The 17,948-nt window shown below is 55.7% G+C and overlaps 1 protein-coding gene across 8 annotated transcripts in view; it reads left to right on the plus strand.

Moving 5' to 3' along the window:
- Kdm4b (lysine demethylase 4B) overlaps nucleotides 1-17,948 on the plus strand; it is an 80,167-nt gene that overhangs the window by 41,194 nt on the left and 21,025 nt on the right. For all 8 annotated transcript variants that reach the window (XM_057771273.1, XM_057771278.1, XM_057771276.1 and 5 more), the window contains 3 exons: nucleotides 3,753-3,802; nucleotides 6,484-6,587; nucleotides 9,914-10,051. In XM_057771273.1, the coding sequence (XP_057627256.1) occupies nucleotides 3,753-3,802; nucleotides 6,484-6,587; nucleotides 9,914-10,051 (292 nt within the window). The remainder of the gene's footprint in view (nucleotides 1-3,752; nucleotides 3,803-6,483; nucleotides 6,588-9,913; nucleotides 10,052-17,948) is intronic.

Here is a 17,948-nt window from a genome sequence, read left to right on the forward strand (position 1 = left end):
GTTGACATCGTTTTTCGTTTGCCTTCCTTTCTCTTCCACTAAGAAATCATGGCCACTGCCCCTAAGTCGGTTGATAACATCCAGCCTCCTGAGCCTATGGGCAGATGGTGTTGTGTCTCCAGTGGCCAGGACCACAGCCTTTTCCAAAGGGAGGTCTATGACCTGGTGCCTGCTTCTCTGATGGGTCCAAGCCATTTGAGGTTTTGTTTGCAGCAGCTGACACGCTGACTTCACCCTTAGAGCCAAGATGTTTAAACATGTGAGGATTGATGTGTCATCCAGTGATCATCAGATCTGTCTCCACTGTCTTTGGCCTTTGTGTCTCAAGCAGAGGGCCACGTTGGCCTGCTCCCACTGGGGCCTGGGCAGCTTCAGGCTCATGTGGAGGGAAAGCCATCCTGCTGGACTGTGTGGACCCCAGAACAGGAGTTGCCCTGTTGTTCACAGTCCAGGCCTCAGTTGTGGTCTGAGGGTGGCCTTGACAGGTCAGCTCTTGGAGCCCCGGAGAGGCACTGCAGTTGAATCTGCAGTAACATCCTGGGCTATGGCAAAAGCATACGTGTGTGCATGCATATGTCAGGAGCCTTCACATGTCACATCGTGGTCTCTGTAGCAAGATGAGAATGCCCTGTCCCATTTCCTGGGTCTGTGCAGGTTGCTGTTGTCTGGAGCTCCTGCCTAGCACTGCACAGACACTGTGGAGTCACCACCCTTATCCTTGGCTCAGCTGAAGGATGATCTCCTGTTCCCTGCTAGAGCCAACAGTGGTGACTGAGCAGGATGATCCCCAGCATGGTCTGGGAGCTTGGTGCTCAGTTGGGGCTAAAGGCCTGGCAAGGTACCCCGCCTGTGGGAGCTAGGCAGAGGCCACCAAGGCCGGGAGGCTTGGAGCATATTAGAGCAGCTGGGACACAGGACCTGTGGCTCACTGTCACCCTGGTGAGGGGCTCTGTGCGAGCCTGCTCCCCACCAGGCCTTTTTGCCCCTTCCTGACACAGCCGTTTAGTTTTTAACTGGCGAGGCTTTTGCTTATTTATTTTCATTGTTCTTGATAATAATTCTGAGCCATTAGAGGGGAAAATTATATTCAGAAACGCTGTTTCTTGCTTTATTTGTTTGATGATTTAGAGCAATAGAGAGCAGCACATACGCTGGCTTTTATAGTCTGGTAATTATTCACATCCATCAGCTCTTCCGGGGGATAAACACCACCACGGAAATTGCACTAATAATAGTGGCCTCCTTCGTGGGCGGGAGGCAGGCAGTAGGGCAGGAAGGGAGGCTGGTGTGTCCGCTGAGGCCTCTTCATCTTATTGCACCAAGGCTTAGCTGCTCAGTTCCTCCCATGCTGGAGACCCATGGCACCCTGAAGCCCCGAGATCCCCCTACTTACTTGAACCTTTACTGTACCCTCAGGGCCATGTGCCATGAGTCCCCCAGATGGCCCTGGGACACCCCATTCAGCACCACTCAATGCTGTGAGCTTGGCCCAGAGTTCATACCTCCTGGCCTCATGTTGAAGCACCTGGGGCGCCTGTGCACCTGGTTTGCTCCAGGCCGACTTTCACCACATGGCTCAGTCATTCCCAGAGTCAGGCATGGTAGGTGCAGATAGGGCTGAGTCACTGCTCATGCCCCAACACGGGTTTGTGGGTTCAATTTAAGGTTTGAGGAGGCAAGACTTGCCTTGGAGGTAAGGGGTCAGATCAGCTCTCCTTCCTGGAGACCCGGATTTCGCTTCCCTCTAGATCTAAGCTCACTTTGCCCGTACTCGGCTTGTTTCACATAGTGTCGCCACTAACTGGGGGGGTGGTCACACCAGACCAGCACACACTCCCCCAGAAGGATCTGCTCCTCTGCTCCATACCTGGGTCTGTCTCCCAGGGGGTTCCTCAGCACAGTCCCCCCACCCCCATGTGCAGGCACAGAACTGCTGTCCTGATGACCAGTGCGGTCTCCGGTATGGTTGCCAGGGAGACCAAGTCCATGGAACATGCTAGAGACACAGAACAAGGCTGTCTCTGCTGCAGGTGTCCTGGAAGTACTCTGTGGACAGCAAAGGCTTTAGAACTTGGAGGTGGGTGCCAGGGGACTATGGGGACCATTCAGAAGGATGCAACCTGCCTGACATGAGGTCTCTGGCCTGTGCATCTCCTAGGATGCTAAACCTCAGAATCCCAGGGCCTTGAGTGACCTGCTTAGTATCCAAATTGAAGCTTTCTATAGCCACTGAAGGGCCCTCCTGGACCCAGTACCTATCCCAGGGCTGCCCAGTGTCCACAGAGCTCAGCTTGCTGGAAGCTTCTCTGCTATGCTGAAGCACCCGAGGATGTCTTGGTCTAGGCAGGGACAGGCTTCTCAGCTGTTAGTGGGGACAAGGGAGTTCACATGGAACACTGGGTGTGTGTGGGTGTTTGTGTGCATCGACACACATGGAAAGGAGGACGTGAGGTGACCAGAACTGAACAAGAGAGCCTGGGTCAATTTGCAGCATATCCATGTCTGTGCAGATGTGCTGTCTGGGGCACAGCTGCTAGAGCGTGCTGTGGAGAGTGGAACTTTGTGGTGGGGGTACCTGCCTGTGCTGCAGCTCCGAGATGATGTGGTGCTGGGTGGCAGAGTGGTACACAGTTCCCAGCCCAGACTGCCCCTTGCAATACCAAGCCTGAGTGTCAGTGATGCCCCAGCACAGTGCAGGCCACAGGAGCCATGGGAAAGTTCCTTCTGCACTTGACTGTGGCCACCAGGAGCTGTCCTTCATGATGGGCCTGGCCGCCCTGACTTCTACAGCCTCCTCCAGGCTCAGCGCTGGACCCTCACCCTGGCCTCAGCTTAGAAATCACGGTGTTTGTTGGCTGTGGCCTGGAGGCTGGGCACAGTTTTTGTGGCCTCATCTGTCTGCAGTAAAGCATAGAGGTTCCCAGCCCGGTGCTCCCTGCCACCTGTCCACAAGCTTGTCTCCCCAGGGCCACCCTTCTGCACCCCTGGCCAGTGGCCCGCAGGCTGCACTTCCCGATAACGTAAGGCGTGTTCCAATGTATTAAACTTCCAGCAGCCGCCAGATTCAATTAATCTTATCTCTACAACTCCTAATTACAGGCACTAATTAAGTGGAAGGCGCTGTGTGCTGGGGATGCCGCATTCATCATTGCGGCCAGACTGGGAATTGCTTCCTTCCAGGCCTCTTGTGGCTTCCCAGAATCCTGCCCCTCACCCCAAACGGCTCCCAGAATCACGGTGCTTTGAGCTGTGCGGAACTTAGCATTGCTGCGTGAGTGATAAGAGACCTGGACAGAAGTGAGACCTCAGCTTGTCCAGACATGGAAATTCTGGAGTTACCCTAGAACTGAGGGTGCCTGGGTTTCCTCAGACAGAGTCCTGGGGGCACATGAAAATTTCTCATTGGGTCCTTTGTAGATGCAGTGACGTGGTGACTGAGTCTCCCACCACCTTTTTATTTCATTGGAAAACTCCTCGGTTCTCAGCTGTTCTGGGCTTCCTTTACCATGGCTCCTGTGTCCTCTTGTTTCCAACCCTGCCTGAAGGATGCTGAGCCATGCTCCAGCCTTCTACAAAAGCGCCCACAGTGTGACAGCCACCATGTCCAAGATACAGCCTGTGCCTGGCCTTGAAGTTTTCCACTCTGACTCCCTGCTTTGGGGTTTGGTGCTGACAGCCCTGTCTGCTGTCCATGGGTGTGGACTGCGCTGGCCAGAGGTCCTGGGCTCTGATGTGCCTCCCTTCTCTCATAGGTACGCCATTCCACCGGAGCACGGCAAGCGCCTGGAGCGCCTGGCCATAGGTAGGTATCTGAGCCCCGGTGGGACAAGGACAAAGATGAAGTGGGCAGGTGGCCCATCCAGGTGAATCTCACTGTGCCTGTCTCCTGGTCACACAACCACCCTGCAGTCACCCCTCTGAGTCGTCTCCTTGGGGTGATGGCAAAGCTTTGGGTACTGGCCCTGCTAGTGACATGTGTGTGTGCACGTGTATGTGTGTGTGTCCTCCTAAGGGCTGAGGTGACAAGACCTCTGCCACCATGCCCAGCTCACCCGTTCCTTCGTCAAGTGTAAGTCTGTGTGTGGGAACCTCAGGTCACACACATTGAGAGGCGTGAGTCCTGACTTCCTGAAAGATCTGTCTGTCCTTTGTCATCCTCAGAGCAGCCCTGGCACAGGCTGTCAGTACTGAGAGGGACTGCTCATTCAGCCTCTCTGATGGCCTTGGTGGGCAGTCAGGGCTACGGCAGCTCTTCTGGAAATTCTACTCAGCTGTGCAGCCCTCAGGAGCCATCTGCTGGAAGCCCATAGCTGGATGGCGCTCTAGATACCTCCCACTGCAGTCTTCACAGTGTGGGCTTGAGTGTGGTCCCTGAGGCCACTCTGGCCACTGCTTCCCAGCCCCGCTGTGCCCAAGCACCACAACCTTGGTAGCTGTAAACAGCCTTGCTTAGAGTCCTCAGACCATAGTCATAGCAAGTATCCCGGGAGTTCTGCAGCCCGCCGTGCTAGAGGCCCACCCTCTTCCTAATCTGGTGCAACAGCGACCCCTCCTGCTGAGGACCCATGGGAATGCTGGGTCCAGGGTGGCTTTCACTAGAGCCACCTGCAGAGTCCCTCCTGACCCTGGAAGTGATGCCACAGGTCCTGGGGGGTCCTGAGCGAGCTGACACTACTTATAAGACACAAAGGGAATGTTCTCAGCCACCAGCTCAGGACTTGGGAACCAGCTCACAGTTGCTGCCCAGCCTCCACTGACAGTGACAGTGTCTCCTCTCTGCATGTGAGGTGGTTCTTGCTCTGTGGTCTCCTCTGGAGACAGCGAGGCCAACCTCAGAATGAAGAATGGTCAGGATCTCAGTGCCTCTGTCTTCCCCAATAGCCACATCCCCATTCTCAGGGCCAGTAGGGGATGAAGGTGGCACCTTGCTTTCCCAGAAGGTGTGTGCAGAAGCTGAGGGAGGGGAGAGCCAGCTGCAGAATTTCAGTCCTGAGGCTCAAGAGTGGTTGCTTCAAACATCTGGCCTGTAGGACATGGTGGTGCACACCTTTAATCCCAGCAGAGGCAGAGACAAGTAGATCTCTGTGAGTTCAAGGCCAGCCTGGGCCACTTAGAGAGACCCTGCCTCCAAAAGAACCAGCAGGGTGGGGCATCTGCCTGGAACTAGAGGAAGGACTGAGCAGTCTGCCCAGGGGAGGGTGGAGGGTGGGAACAGACCAGGGAGGTTGGATGCGTGACACAGCAATGTCTGCAGGAGGCCACATATAGCTCCCCCACAGCTCTGGCCTTGGCAGCTCTGAGACCATCTTTGGGCATGCGCCACTGATGCCACCCATGGCAGAGCTGGGTGGAGTGGTCTCACGGTTAGCACAGAAAATGAATAGCTGAGCTGTAAGTGGGCATACAGGGAGAGGCACCCGCGGGAGAGCACTAATGTGGGGGCGCTAATCACTTCAGATGCAAGCCTTTATTAGGGACCTAATGAGAGCCACTTAAGCTGTGCATTAAAAGGGGACGTGCAGCTGACGGTGGCGGCAGTCATAATTTTAACCAAGGCACTTTTAGCACCAAGAAATGGAAAGATGGGAACTCGGCCCTCATCCCCTCTGGAGCCTGCTCTTCCAACTCAGTTTCCTGCCAGCAGCCAGGGCCTCCAAGCCCTGCTCACCATGCACCCATGCACGTGTCTGTGAGCACACACACATGAACATGTGCTCTTGAAGCAGAGACTGACCGGGCCATGCTGGCCTGGCGGCTGGGGCATTGTGTTTGTGTGGGCTTCTGGAAAGTTCCTCAGACTGAGGCTTTGGGCCAGTTCTACCATCGCCCTCCGCTTTGCCCACAGCAGACTTGTGTGGCCCTAGCTGTGGTGGAGTGATGGTGAGCAAGCATCTGATGACACACAGGCCGGTGTGGTGAGGAGCCCATCTAGGGGCTGGCTGTGTCCTGCCTTGGTTGCTCCCTGTGCTGCCCATCTGGGCTTCTGGAGGGATGATCCCCTTCCCATTGGGAACTGTGCATTTCTTCCTGAGGAACCCACGGCCAGGGTCTACACTGGGACCTGGAGGCCACTCAGAGTGCTATACCTGTGTTGTCTCTTAGTGCTAACCCTTAGTGTCAGCCTTGCTCCTCTGAGCTTCCAGTACTCTCCAGGGGGTGCCGAATGCTCTAGGCCACCATGCCCACCTATATGATCCTGGGGTACTGGCCCCCAGAAGCTGTATGCTCAGGTCACCTGAGAGGTTGTCCTGTGAACAGGAGAGTCTCCTAAGAACTTGCTGGAAAGGTGTCTGTTGGGCGTCACACGAGTGGCAACTGCTTCTGTCTTCCATACTTCTGGGCTGCAACCCACTCCACTGAGCCCAGGACTGAGACACTGGTCTGAGACCTGAGGTCTCAGCTCAGTCCACTTCCCAGGACGAGGCCAACAACCACTGTTCCCCTCACTGGCACCCACTCTGACACTGCTCTCCTTCACCCCAGGCTTCTTCCCTGGGAGCTCACAGGGCTGCGATGCCTTCCTGAGGCACAAGATGACACTCATCTCGCCCATCATCCTGAAGAAGTATGGCATCCCCTTCAGCCGGGTATGTATAGGCCCCAGAAAAGGTCCTGGAATGGTAACCACTGGTCTCGGCAGGTGGCCTCTCATCTTCTGCAGGGGAAGTGGGGGAGGGCACAGGACAAGTGTGGGTTTGGCAGGGTCTTCGCTGTCTCCAAACCACAGAGCCCTTTGCCCAAATGCAGGTCCCTGACTGTCTGAGCCACATCTAGTGTTAACTGCTGACAGCCAACGGGGTGGCTAGTCACAGGAAAGGTGTCCTGCTTAGCAATGGGTGGTCAGCCTTCTTGAGCATGGAGGCTGAGTCCATGCAGTGCACCAAGTTAAAGGCTGTGAAGGAGGGGTCTGCGGTGGGTGCGTCAGCCCGGGGCAGCTGCTGGGGGACAGGTAGCAGTGGGCTTCCTATTCCTGGCTTGACAATTTTGCATACCTGGGACCTCAGGTTTCTTCAGGCGACAGGGGGCACATCCCAGCAGGGAAGGCCAGCCCAACTGGGCATGCGTTGACAGAGGACACAAGCTGTGTGCTCTGGGGATGAGGGAGAGGGCCCTCAGGACAGCTGTTTCTAAAGTTCTCTTTGAAGAGCAATTTGTCAGCCCAGGAGCGGGTTCTGTGAGACCCCCGGCTCCGTACTCACACAGGACATCAGCATGTTGGAAATTGCTCCTGACATTTCAATCAAGGCACCCGCAGCATCGCTGTGTTCTTCCTGCTGGTGCAGCCTGGAGGCTGCTTCCAGCTCTGGCTCTAAGAAGCAGAGATTCCACTGTGAGGTGACAACGTTGTTGCTTGTGGAAATGAGAAGTGTCTTCAACCAGCTTGTGGGGAATGTTCTCCAGGCTAGTGCTTAATGCACAGGGACCCCCGTGTACATAGTAAATGCCTCATCCTTCCCCTGGGCGATGTCTCGGCAGCACCATGGATTGCACTTATGGTATCCAGCACCAGGCAGCCGGCTCACAGGGGCTGCTCACACTGAGAACCACGCTCCCCACACTGCTGGGCTGCGTGTCTGGGACCTGCCCTGCCCAAAAGGCTTGTGGGTGAAGGCATTTGTCTGGCATCAGAAGGCAGCTGCCCCGCCTAGGGATGGGACCCAGGGCAGAGCAAAGGCTAGAGATGAGCGTCCTCTCCTACACGAGATGCGGTCTCCTCATCAGAATTCCTGTCACCTTCCCTGTAGACGAGCAGCTGCTCACTGCACTTGTGAGTCTGTAATGGTATTTACTTTTAGAAGGGAAAACTGATCAATAGCCAGCTCGTTAATAATTAAGAGTGTGCATTTCTGTAATCTGCCATCGACTTCCTCATCTGCCCCGCGTCTCCAGCTCTCTCCCTGACTGGCGCCGGCCCTGACTACTGTGACTCTGCTGCTCTACAGACGGCAGCGAAGGGAGGCAGACCCCGGGGCTCAGCAGCATGGGGGACACGATGCCTGTGATGCCTGTGACGGGAGCCCAGTCTGTCTCCTCCCCACCCCCAGCAAGACTTTCTTATGACTGGTGTCTGCCCAGGAGGCCGAACGTGACAGTTCCCAGCGTGTGCTCTGGGAGTACTGGACAGTGGAGAGCACCAGCGGTGAGCCAGCGTCGCCACCACTCTCCAGACCTTCCTTCCCCTTGCCTGCTTAGAGCTCACCATGAAGTGGCTAAGCTTCCTTGAGGTGCTGCGGCTGCTGGGACCCAGGGGCACACCTGTGTCACACTCCACCACCTTCATTGTGCCATGAGCGACTGTCACTTGGGCAGGAATTTAAAAACATAATGTAGCTGGCTTCCCTTGATTGGCAGTTAATTATTTAAAAAGAAAAATATTGACACATTCTCCAGGGCAGGCTGTGCTCTGGGCCATGTTGGTTTTGATGCATTCTTTGGACAAGTGGCCGGTGCTACAAGCCTGCCACCATAGTGTCCACTCCGTGCTCCCCAGAGCTGCCGAGAGGAATCCAGTGATGTGGACTCAGGCCTGTGTGGAACACAGCTCAGCTGCCCGGGGTGAGGGCAGGGAGCAGTTAGAGTAGTAACCACTGTGACTTGGAGTGCTCAAGGAGAAGACACCCCGACACCTTCTCAGTGCGGCCAGGGAGCCACCGAGGCAGGCACCCTGGGTGATGCCATCCAGCGGGAAGCCCTGAGCCAGTGAATCTCCTGTGTGCTTGAGACGAAAAGCCAGGGTGACCAGAGTTGCAGAATGAGCCAGGCTGAGGGGCAAGGCCTCTGGAACCTTTCTCCTTCATTGCCACATGTCAAGCTCGGAATCCCAGACACCTGCACTGTTCAAACCTTCCTGCCTGTGCAGTGGACAGTGAGGACCGGCAGCCTCTGGGAGATACCCTCTTCTTCCTCCTGGAACCTCAGTCCTCAGTTTCTCCGCCCTGTCACTGCTGCTCTGTGATGCAGCCTGAGTCAGGGACTGAGCCCACAGGCCAGCAGGTGCTCCAGTGTGTTAGTGGAACCGTGGCTGCGGCCCAGGACTCACCTCATGGAGATCCATACGCATCAGTGGTGCCATGTAGGGCCCTGTGCATGCAGGGCATACTGCTTGTGTGTGCCCCGGCCTGGCCTCAGAGGCTAGAGCAGTCAGGGGCCCAGTACTACCCTGTGGTAGATGACGTCCCTTGGACTGGGTGGGATGGCCAAGCCATGGTAGCCGTAGTGCAGAATGGGGAACATTCTGCTTGCCCTGTGTCCTTTGGTGGCCAGGGCTGGAACCAGGTCTTTTCATGTAGTTCAGCTTAGTCTCAAACTGGTGACTCTCTTGACTCAGCCACCAAGCACTGGAATGACTGATATGTTCCACCACACAGCTCTTCTCTGTGGTTGCTTGTTTGAGACAGTGCCTCACTGTGTAGACTAGACTAGCCTGGGACTCAAGAGAGCCTCTGTGTGCTGGCTTTAAAGGTGTGCAGTTGGAGGGGGGGCAGTTGAGACAGGGTTTCTCTGTGTACTTTTGGAGCCTGTCCTGGAGCTTGCTCTGTAGACCAGGCTGGCCTTGAACTCACAGAGATCCACCTGCCTCCCAATCCAGCTCTTTCTAAAAAAACTCTGTTTATAAATTTTGTGGCTGTGAGTGCTAAAGGATGCATGCTAGGGTCTGAGGATAGCCCATAGGAGTCAAGTGTGAGTGTGAGGCCTGGGCACTGAACCAGGTTGTCAGACCTGCCAGCAAATACCTTTTAGCGCAGAGTCATCTCGCCAGCCCTAAGCGCACAGTGTTTTTAAGCCTGGCAAGGTCCCACAGGTTCCTGAGCTCCATGCCCTTGCTGAACCCACGAGCTCATCACAGGGCTCCAGCAACTGAGGGCCACCCTCAACCAGCGTTGCCCACTGAGTTTGTCGTTCTCCTCTGTAGATCACACAGGAAGCCGGGGAGTTCATGATCACTTTCCCCTATGGTTACCACGCGGGCTTCAACCACGGCTTCAACTGCGCTGAGTCCACCAACTTTGCCACGCTACGCTGGATTGACTATGGCAAAGTGGCCACACAGGTAGGTGTGACAGCCACCTCAGGTTCAGTAGGTGGTGGGACAGCCTATATTCACGCGGGTGCGCCCCTGCTGCTGCTGTGTGCACAGAGGCTGATGTTCAAGGAAGCCCATCTTTTTTTTTTTTTTTTTTTTTTTTTTTTTTTTTTTTAGTTTTTCTTTTGATTTTTCGAGACAGGGTTTCTCTATGTAGCCTTGACTGTCCTGGAACTCACTCTGTAGACCAGGCTGCCCTCAAATTCAGAGATCCATCTGCCTCTGCCTCTGCCTCTCGAGTGCTGGAATTAAAGCCAGCCACCACTGCTGGCTCGGTTTTTCATTTTTTAGTGCCCCACAGGGACCACTTCTCTGGGCAGTGCTGCTCTGGCAAACTGGCTTTTGTTGTTGAGCCAAGTTATTTATTAGTTTTCTTTCTTTCTTTCTTTCTTTTTTTTTTTTTTTGATTTTTCGAGACAGAGTTTCTCCGTAGCTTTTTGGTTCCTGTCCTGGAACTAGCTCTTATAGACCCGGCTGGCCTCAAACTCACAGAGATCCGCCTGCCTCTGCCTCCCGAGTGCTGGGATTAAAGGCGTGCGCCACCACCGCCTGGCTTAGTTTTCATTTTTGAAATCAGACATGGTCTGGCTTGGTCCTGCCTCATTCTTCCTAGTGGTGGGACCACAGGTTGTCCCTGTGCCGAGAATGGGGCCATCATTTAGTTTTTTATCTGTGTTGCTACTTTCCTTGTGCATGTTCATGTGCACGTGTGTGCATGTGTAGTCTACTACCCCTCGTCTTCCTGTGTGAGGCAGGGTCTCCTGACCATGGCTTGGGGGGTGCCCCACCAGTCTCTCATCTCACTGACATGTATTAGTAATTTCAACTTTTTGTGGGTTCTGAGGATAGGACATCAGGCCATCGGCTGCTTTGCCCTTTGGGTCATTCCCCATCTTCCCGATCTTGCTCCCCTCACTCTGCTACATGGGCAGTTGTTTCCTTTTGTGGCTGGTCATGAGGCCAGAGCAGGTGCTCGCTAAGGACATGACATGAACCTGGTTACCTGCTCCAAGGCCACTGGAGGCTGGCTTCAGTCTTCATGAAACACTTAAGTCTTGGGGAGGTGGCATGACCCAAGATTGGGACCTATGTCTGGTTTTGATTAATTAGACACCTTGCATGTCCAGGACTGGTGGGACGGCAGCTGAGATCATTTGAACCTGTGGCAGACTGAGTGGTGACAGCCGGGCCTAAGTTTGCAGGGCTGTCTCAGATGCAATCACAACAGGAACTGCCCAGATCGTGAAAACAATTCCAGGCTCAGCCATGTGTTCACAAACAAGCAGCATTTGGAGAGTGCTGGCCGCAATGGCACCATGCTCACATTGTCAGGCAGCTTAGCGTGAAATTAGGGAACAAGTGGCCCACAGCACCACAGACCAGCTAGGGACAGGGCAGGGTGTCTGGCACAACACCCTCAGGTGCACCAGGCTACCAGGGCAGCCCTCATGGGGCAGTGCCCACCGGTAAGGGGGATACACAGCCAGCTGAGGGTAGACTCTTGGCCTCATGGTGGGGAGTGGAGACCAGGACTTACTGCTCCCCAGCCAGTGTAGACATGGAGGCTATGAGGGGTGCCAAGCCATGCAAGGCAGGAAAGGATCTGAGTCCCAGGGCAGCTGGGCAGGCAAGTGCTTGTCTCTCCTGTCTCCTCCTGCCTTTTGCCTCCAGCTCAGCTGTTCCCACATGATGGTCATAGCCTCCCTCCCCATCCCCCAGCCTGTGCACAGACTGTGTCCTTTCTGTCTTATTCCCATTCTCCTGGGACCTCACCCATCCTCCCACATCTCAGCGGCAGTGGGGAGCTGCAGGCAAGCTGTCTTCCTCTCCTGCCCGCTGGCAGGGCAGATACCACTTGGCATTTTTAATGGCTGTAGGGTGTAGAACAACACGTGGTCCATGGTAGACACTAAGGCACAGGGGTTACCAGCATGGGAGTCATTCACCCCTCGCTGTAGTGCCAAGCCAGGTCCTCTGTGCAGCCGGGCAGCCCAAGTCGCCCAAGAAGGTGCTTGCTGGCCATGCTAGTGAGGCTTCGGCCTTGCCTAGCACTGTGCATATCCAATGCTTCATGAGACGGGCGCTGAGGGCCCTAGCCCAGAAAGGGGTGCCAAGGCAGGGTGCCATGGGAAGGGGGCAGGATTGGGTAGAACGTGCACACCCCTACAAACCATGTGTAGGAGGGGAAGGAACCCTCTGAACCACTGCCTGTGAAGTTCTCAGCAATGTCATGCTCAGTCACACAGCCACGTGGTGTGGACTCCGTGACGGAGACTGTCTAGACTGGGGAATCCAGAAGTGGAAGTGGGGGTGCCAGGGCTAGGGAGGGGTGATGGTGTGTTCTGAGGTAGGCGTGGCTGAGAGTCCTATAGATGTGTGGACTGTTCACTCAGTGCAGGCTGCTTCCATGGCAGTTGGAAGCCACGCTCTGGTGGCCCAGGGGTCATCCAGTCACAGCCCCAGCTGACGTTCCCAGATGCATGAGCACTACCACTACTGTGTGGAATAGGTGGAGACATGCAGACTGTCACAGGCTGAGCAGCTACCTCAGTGAGGAGTTTTCTAGAGTATGCACATGTGAGCTCAACTTTGTCCTGAGGACAGGGAGGAGGCCTGGTATTGGGGGATCTAGGTCATCTGGGACACAGCCCTTGAGTCAGCTGCCGCAACTCATGAAGCCTTTGCAGAAGGACCACCATCTCACAAGGCACATTTTCTCTGGCCACTTCTGTCTTGGAACAGGTGCAGTGTGGTCTCACAAACAGAAATGGCCGAGGTCTCCCCAGAAAAAGTAACACACGTGCTCAGGGACTATCACACTGCCATCAGATGAGTTCTCTCGTGGGTCCTACCTAAGTGGTGGAGAGCTGACCCAGTGGTCCGACTTCAAGCGCAGGTCGTGGGCCGTGAGCCTTAACTCCTGCTTCTGCCTGAGACAGGGCAGGCCTCCTTATCTAAACTTGGTAGGAACCGGCTCTCTGGAAGATGGTGGCAGTTGGTCTTCTGTGGTGACAACAGGGCATTTGGGCGAGGCCCTGGTTATGGTGGGCACCTCCACAGAGCCCCTCTGTGTGCAGTGTTATGTGCAGTGTCAACGTTGGCAGCAGAGGTTTTGTTTTTGTGGTATTTTTGTTGGTTTGGTTTTAAGGTGAAGGTTAAAAGTCAACCAGATGGCCAGCGAGTCCTGGGGCAGAGACTTGCCCGGCCCCAAGGCCCTAGTTCTGCCCTCAGCAGAAAGCAGGCATGGTGGTGCACACCTGCCACCCCGCCCTCGGGGCAGTGGCAAGAGGACCAGGAAGTTCAAGGATGCCTTTGGTTACATAGAGTTTGAGGCCAGCCTGGGCAACATGGGAGACTTATCTCGATCAAAATCCCACAGCCCTGTGTCAGGTGTAGACCCTTTAGGTCTCTTTTCCTGCCTTGTCAGCACCCATCCTTACAGAGAAGCTTCAGAGCTGTACCTGGTGCTCACATGGAATCCCAGCACCGAAGAAGCTAAGGCAGGAGGATTGCCATGAGCTTGGTCCCAGCCTGAGCTACAGAGCATGACCCTGTCTCAGCAAAAATGAAACAAAGCTAAGACTCCAGAAAGTTCGGCAGCCCACCTGGATCACTTTGCCTCCCACATGTACAGCAAGGGCCTTGAATGAGCTTGGGGCAGGGCTGCTAGTGCCTGGTGGGGCCGGAGTGAGTGCCCACCAAGTCCCAGGCATTCCTCTATGCTCTCATGGAGATGGACCATTCCTGGCTCCACGAAGCCAGCACACTGTCTAGCATGCTTGCTCTGGGCTGACGGACAAGGACAGACAGGCCAAGCAACTTAGCCACTGATGCACAGCATGCCCTCCAGGTTTCTGGCCTGTTCAATGGCATGCATACATGTGGGGGGTGAGCCTCTGGGGGTGCTCCAGGTCAGCGCTCCCCCTCAGAGTTCTCCAGGCCTGGTGACATGTATGGGCCTATGGCACAGTCTGCCTGCTCACATTAGCAACCCTGGCAGACCGAAGCAGCCTTCCCACGGCTAGGTCAGGAGCAGAGAACCAAAGGCGCTCTCCAGGGAGGGGTGCCACCTATACAGCGTTGCTCCTCCTTGTTCCTCGCTGGCTGCTGTGTCAACCCTCTCCTGGTCACAGGCCACACACTGCATGAGAAGAAGCCCAGCCCTGGCCTGCACACGTCAGAAGAGACTCCTGTGGGCAGGACTCGCCAGGACTCCACCAGGCTTAGCTGCAGTGCAACAAGGGATGCGGTTGAGAGCCTGGCTCTGGCTACACACTCAGAGGCTTCTTTCCCTTCGCAGTTCCTGTGGCTGGATGCCAGTCCTCCCAGGAATGCTTGGCACACCCGAGGGGGTAGACATGAGAGTTGGAGGTCAGAGTCTGGAAGTGACCATTCACTGTGCTGTCACCATGCCCTTGTGGTAAGCTGATAGCAGCGGTCACTGGGTAGAGAGCACTGAGTTTACTGACCAGGTGAGAACCGCCAGCAATGCTCGCTGCTGTCAGTGATGTGTCTCCCAGGCTGCGTGGTTAGCTGCGGCCACCCTGTCTCACTGACCTCTGGTTTGTGCCATGGCAGAGCTGTGTGCACAGGGCTGGCCATAAATTTATCTGTGAAATGGGTTTCCCTCTTGTTCCCTGTCACAGTCATCATGTCTCTAAGCACATATGTGCCCAGGAGACCCCTGGGAGCACCAAGGGTCCTGTACAGGGAGGGGAAGGGTCTAGAAAGGCAGCCTAGTGTGGGCCCCGTCATCCTCTGTGGGGTACCCTAGCTTTGCACCTCATGGCAGGGGTTTCCTCAGCCCTGGTGGCTACAGTGATCCCAAGTGTCACTGGGGCCCCTGGTTGCGGAGGGTCCTGCTGATAGACCCCTGACCCCTGGCAGTGGTTCCCCAGTAAGTTGAGTGCAGAGTAGATCTTGGACACAGACTCTGGACACCCCCACATTGTGTGGCCTGGGCATTGCCAAATTGTGCCTCAATTTCCCCATGAGTAAAGTGGGACTCCAGGGGTACCCATGTCAAGGGATATTAGGGTGTTCTGGGCAGCCTTGGGAGGCCCCTGGCATGGCAGTGCCAGGTTTTTGGCTTATTGTGGCCGCACTGAGGTTTGCAGAAGGCCAGAACTGAAAGGACCAGCCAAAGAGCAGTGCAGAGAGGACAGGCCAGCGCCACCACTCCCTGCTCATCGTCTCTTGTGCCCCATGTCACCTAGGACAAGTGGCCCCTGTGCCCAGAGGAGGGTGAGGTACATCTTGTCATGGGTGCAGTGCCACAGGAGAGGCTTCATGCCTCTGATGTCTGCTCGGGGCACAGACCCCACCAGGCAGTACTGAGCTGTCACCTAATTGTCCTGTCCACAGCCAGAGCTCTGTGCTTAACCCTTAGCGGGCTGGAGCATCAAGCGTAAGACTCTACGGTAATGTCCCTCACAGTCCCCGTGCCTGCCTTCCTCTGCTGGGGCCTGTCATCTCAACACTCAGGAGGCTGAGGCAGGAAGATTGCCCCAAGTAAAGGTCAGCCTGGGCTATGTTAATTTTTTAAAGATATTTTTGACCTGGGAGACCATGGTGCCATTGAGAAAGGGTGCATGTAGACACAGCCGGCTGACATTGTTCTATGGTTGGCAAAGTCCACCTTTAGGGATTGACAACCCAGGTCTGAGCCGTGGGTCCAGAGGCTCAGTCTCCATCAGGTCAGTGGGAGTGGGCAATGCCCCACCTGCAGCCTCTGGTGTGCCCCTACCCTTGCTGCTAGACTCCGGGCCAGGAGTTCACCTGTTCACACTGTGGGACCCCCATCTTCAGACGGATCCAGAGCCCCACGGAAAGTGGGGATAGTGGACTACTTGTCTTCGTTTCTTGTTTGGGGAGGAGTTTGCGTTTGTTCTCAGTTTGGAGGCCATGTTGGACACCCCAGCAGGGATAGGATGCCTGTGGGCAGGGATCCCATAAGGTTGTGTTGTCTGCGTCAAAGGGATACAGTACACACCTAGGCAGGAGGGTAGAGACAGTCAGACCAGAACATGTCCAGCCACAAGTGACCATGGTGATCAGCTGGGTGATGTGGGATCCGGTGAACGAGAAAGCAGCGTCCATCTACAGCTGGGGACAAATTTTCTGTCCCCCTTAGGACTGGTGCTTTTTAGGGATGCCACGCCCACAACCCCAGCAGGTGCTAGTCACCCAGAAACAGGCTCCGTGCTCCGCCCTGGTTCCTTGCCGTGACTGAGAGTTGTCGCTGTCACACTGGCGGAGCAGGAGGGTCCCTGCAGTAACATGCTGTTCGGGTTGGTGGTTTTCTCGAGCCACGTTTTAACCGTCTCCTGTCCAGCTGCTGCCTCCCCCAGCTCACCGTTGTACACGAGTGAGTTCTAGTGTGACCCAGCTTCTCAGAACAGAACAGCCTCCTACCAGAGCTCAGAGCCAACAGAGGATCCTGGGAGCCCAGGTGGCCCCACCACTGTATGCCCAGCCCAGTTTTGAGTGAGGCAGTGGGAACCTCTGGGGGGTGCAGCAGAACCTCCATGCCTGACAGCTCTGAAGGAGCTGGGGCGCCACAGGCCTGGAAAAGTGTGTGTGCCCCTCTATAGATGAGACACTTTCACAGTCCTCAGCTGCTGGAGATGCTTGGCTCACAGATACAGTCTGCTCACGGGGCTGATCCTGGGCCCCAGGAGCATGGGGGGCAAGGCTCAGGGCTCTGCACTTAGGTGAGGCAACCAGGCAGGTCTCTGGTCACCCAATCGGGACTCCACCCTGCACTCCTAACACCCAGGCCACATCCTTAGCAGGCACCGAGAGTCCCTGTATTCTCAACTTTGTGGCGGACTCAGTCATCCTAGCTGCAAACCATGCTGCACGGCCATGGAGAGCAGCAGCCCTGCCATTCACTCATCCCCTGGACTCCAGGGGTGGGCCTTTCTGATGTGTTGATCGTCCCAGGCAATGACAGGGTGGACAGAAGGCTGGGGACACCGATGGTGACCTGTACCCCATCATGACTCCTCAGCTTGCCATGCATGACAGCTGTCTCAGCTGAACCTCAGCTTAGGCCCTTTCTCCAGGTCTCTGACAGGACCCATGCTCAGGACTCAGGGCAGCCTCAAGAGGGGCACACGGGGAGCCTTTCCTCCAGTCCCCAATCCCTCTCTGAGGCAGACTCAGCAGGCAGTACATCCAGGTCAGTGGCTGGGGAATGTCCCTGGCCTAACCATGCCCAGCCTTCCTCAGGGCAGTCACCAGAGCAGAAAGCTACTGGCCCAGGCAAGTGGCAGGTAATCTGGCTGCTTTCTCACCCTTGGGTGTGGAGCCCAGCAGCTGGGGTGTGACTCCAGTCAGCACATCCAGAGCCATGGAAGACAAAGGCCCTGAAAGTAAGCCCTGGCTCTGTGAGGCGCTGCAAAGCCCACAGATGGGCCTGATGCTGTGTCTGCTGGGATGAGTTCCTTAGCCACTTACAAGACTGCCCTGTTGGTAGGGGTTTGCAGGGATGGTGGAAGTGAGGGGCTGCTCCAGGTGAGGTGCCTGTGCCTCAGGCTCTGGAAGGTTCTTAACAGACTTCAGTGAGCAGGGGCTCCTGTGGAGTGTGGTGTCACTGAGGACTCTGTTGGAGCTCTTGTTGCCAAGGCACAGGAGTGTAGGGCAGTGCAGGAGCTGAGTTTGGGCCCCAACAGGCTGGGCTTGCCAGAAAGATCTGTGGCTACCCCGGAATCCCAGGTGGCAATAGGGTGACCAGGTGACAACTGTTCACCAAACAGGGAACCTAAAGTGCATTGGTAGGTAGCCTTTAGGTCACTTCTGTCCCCAGGAGGTGATGGAGTCCTAGGCCCCACCTTGCTCTGGAATGGACTGGAGTTGGTGG

Source organism: Chionomys nivalis, chromosome 6 (assembly GCF_950005125.1).
Source record: "Chionomys nivalis chromosome 6, mChiNiv1.1, whole genome shotgun sequence".
Taxonomy (NCBI): Eukaryota; Metazoa; Chordata; class Mammalia; order Rodentia; family Cricetidae; genus Chionomys; species Chionomys nivalis.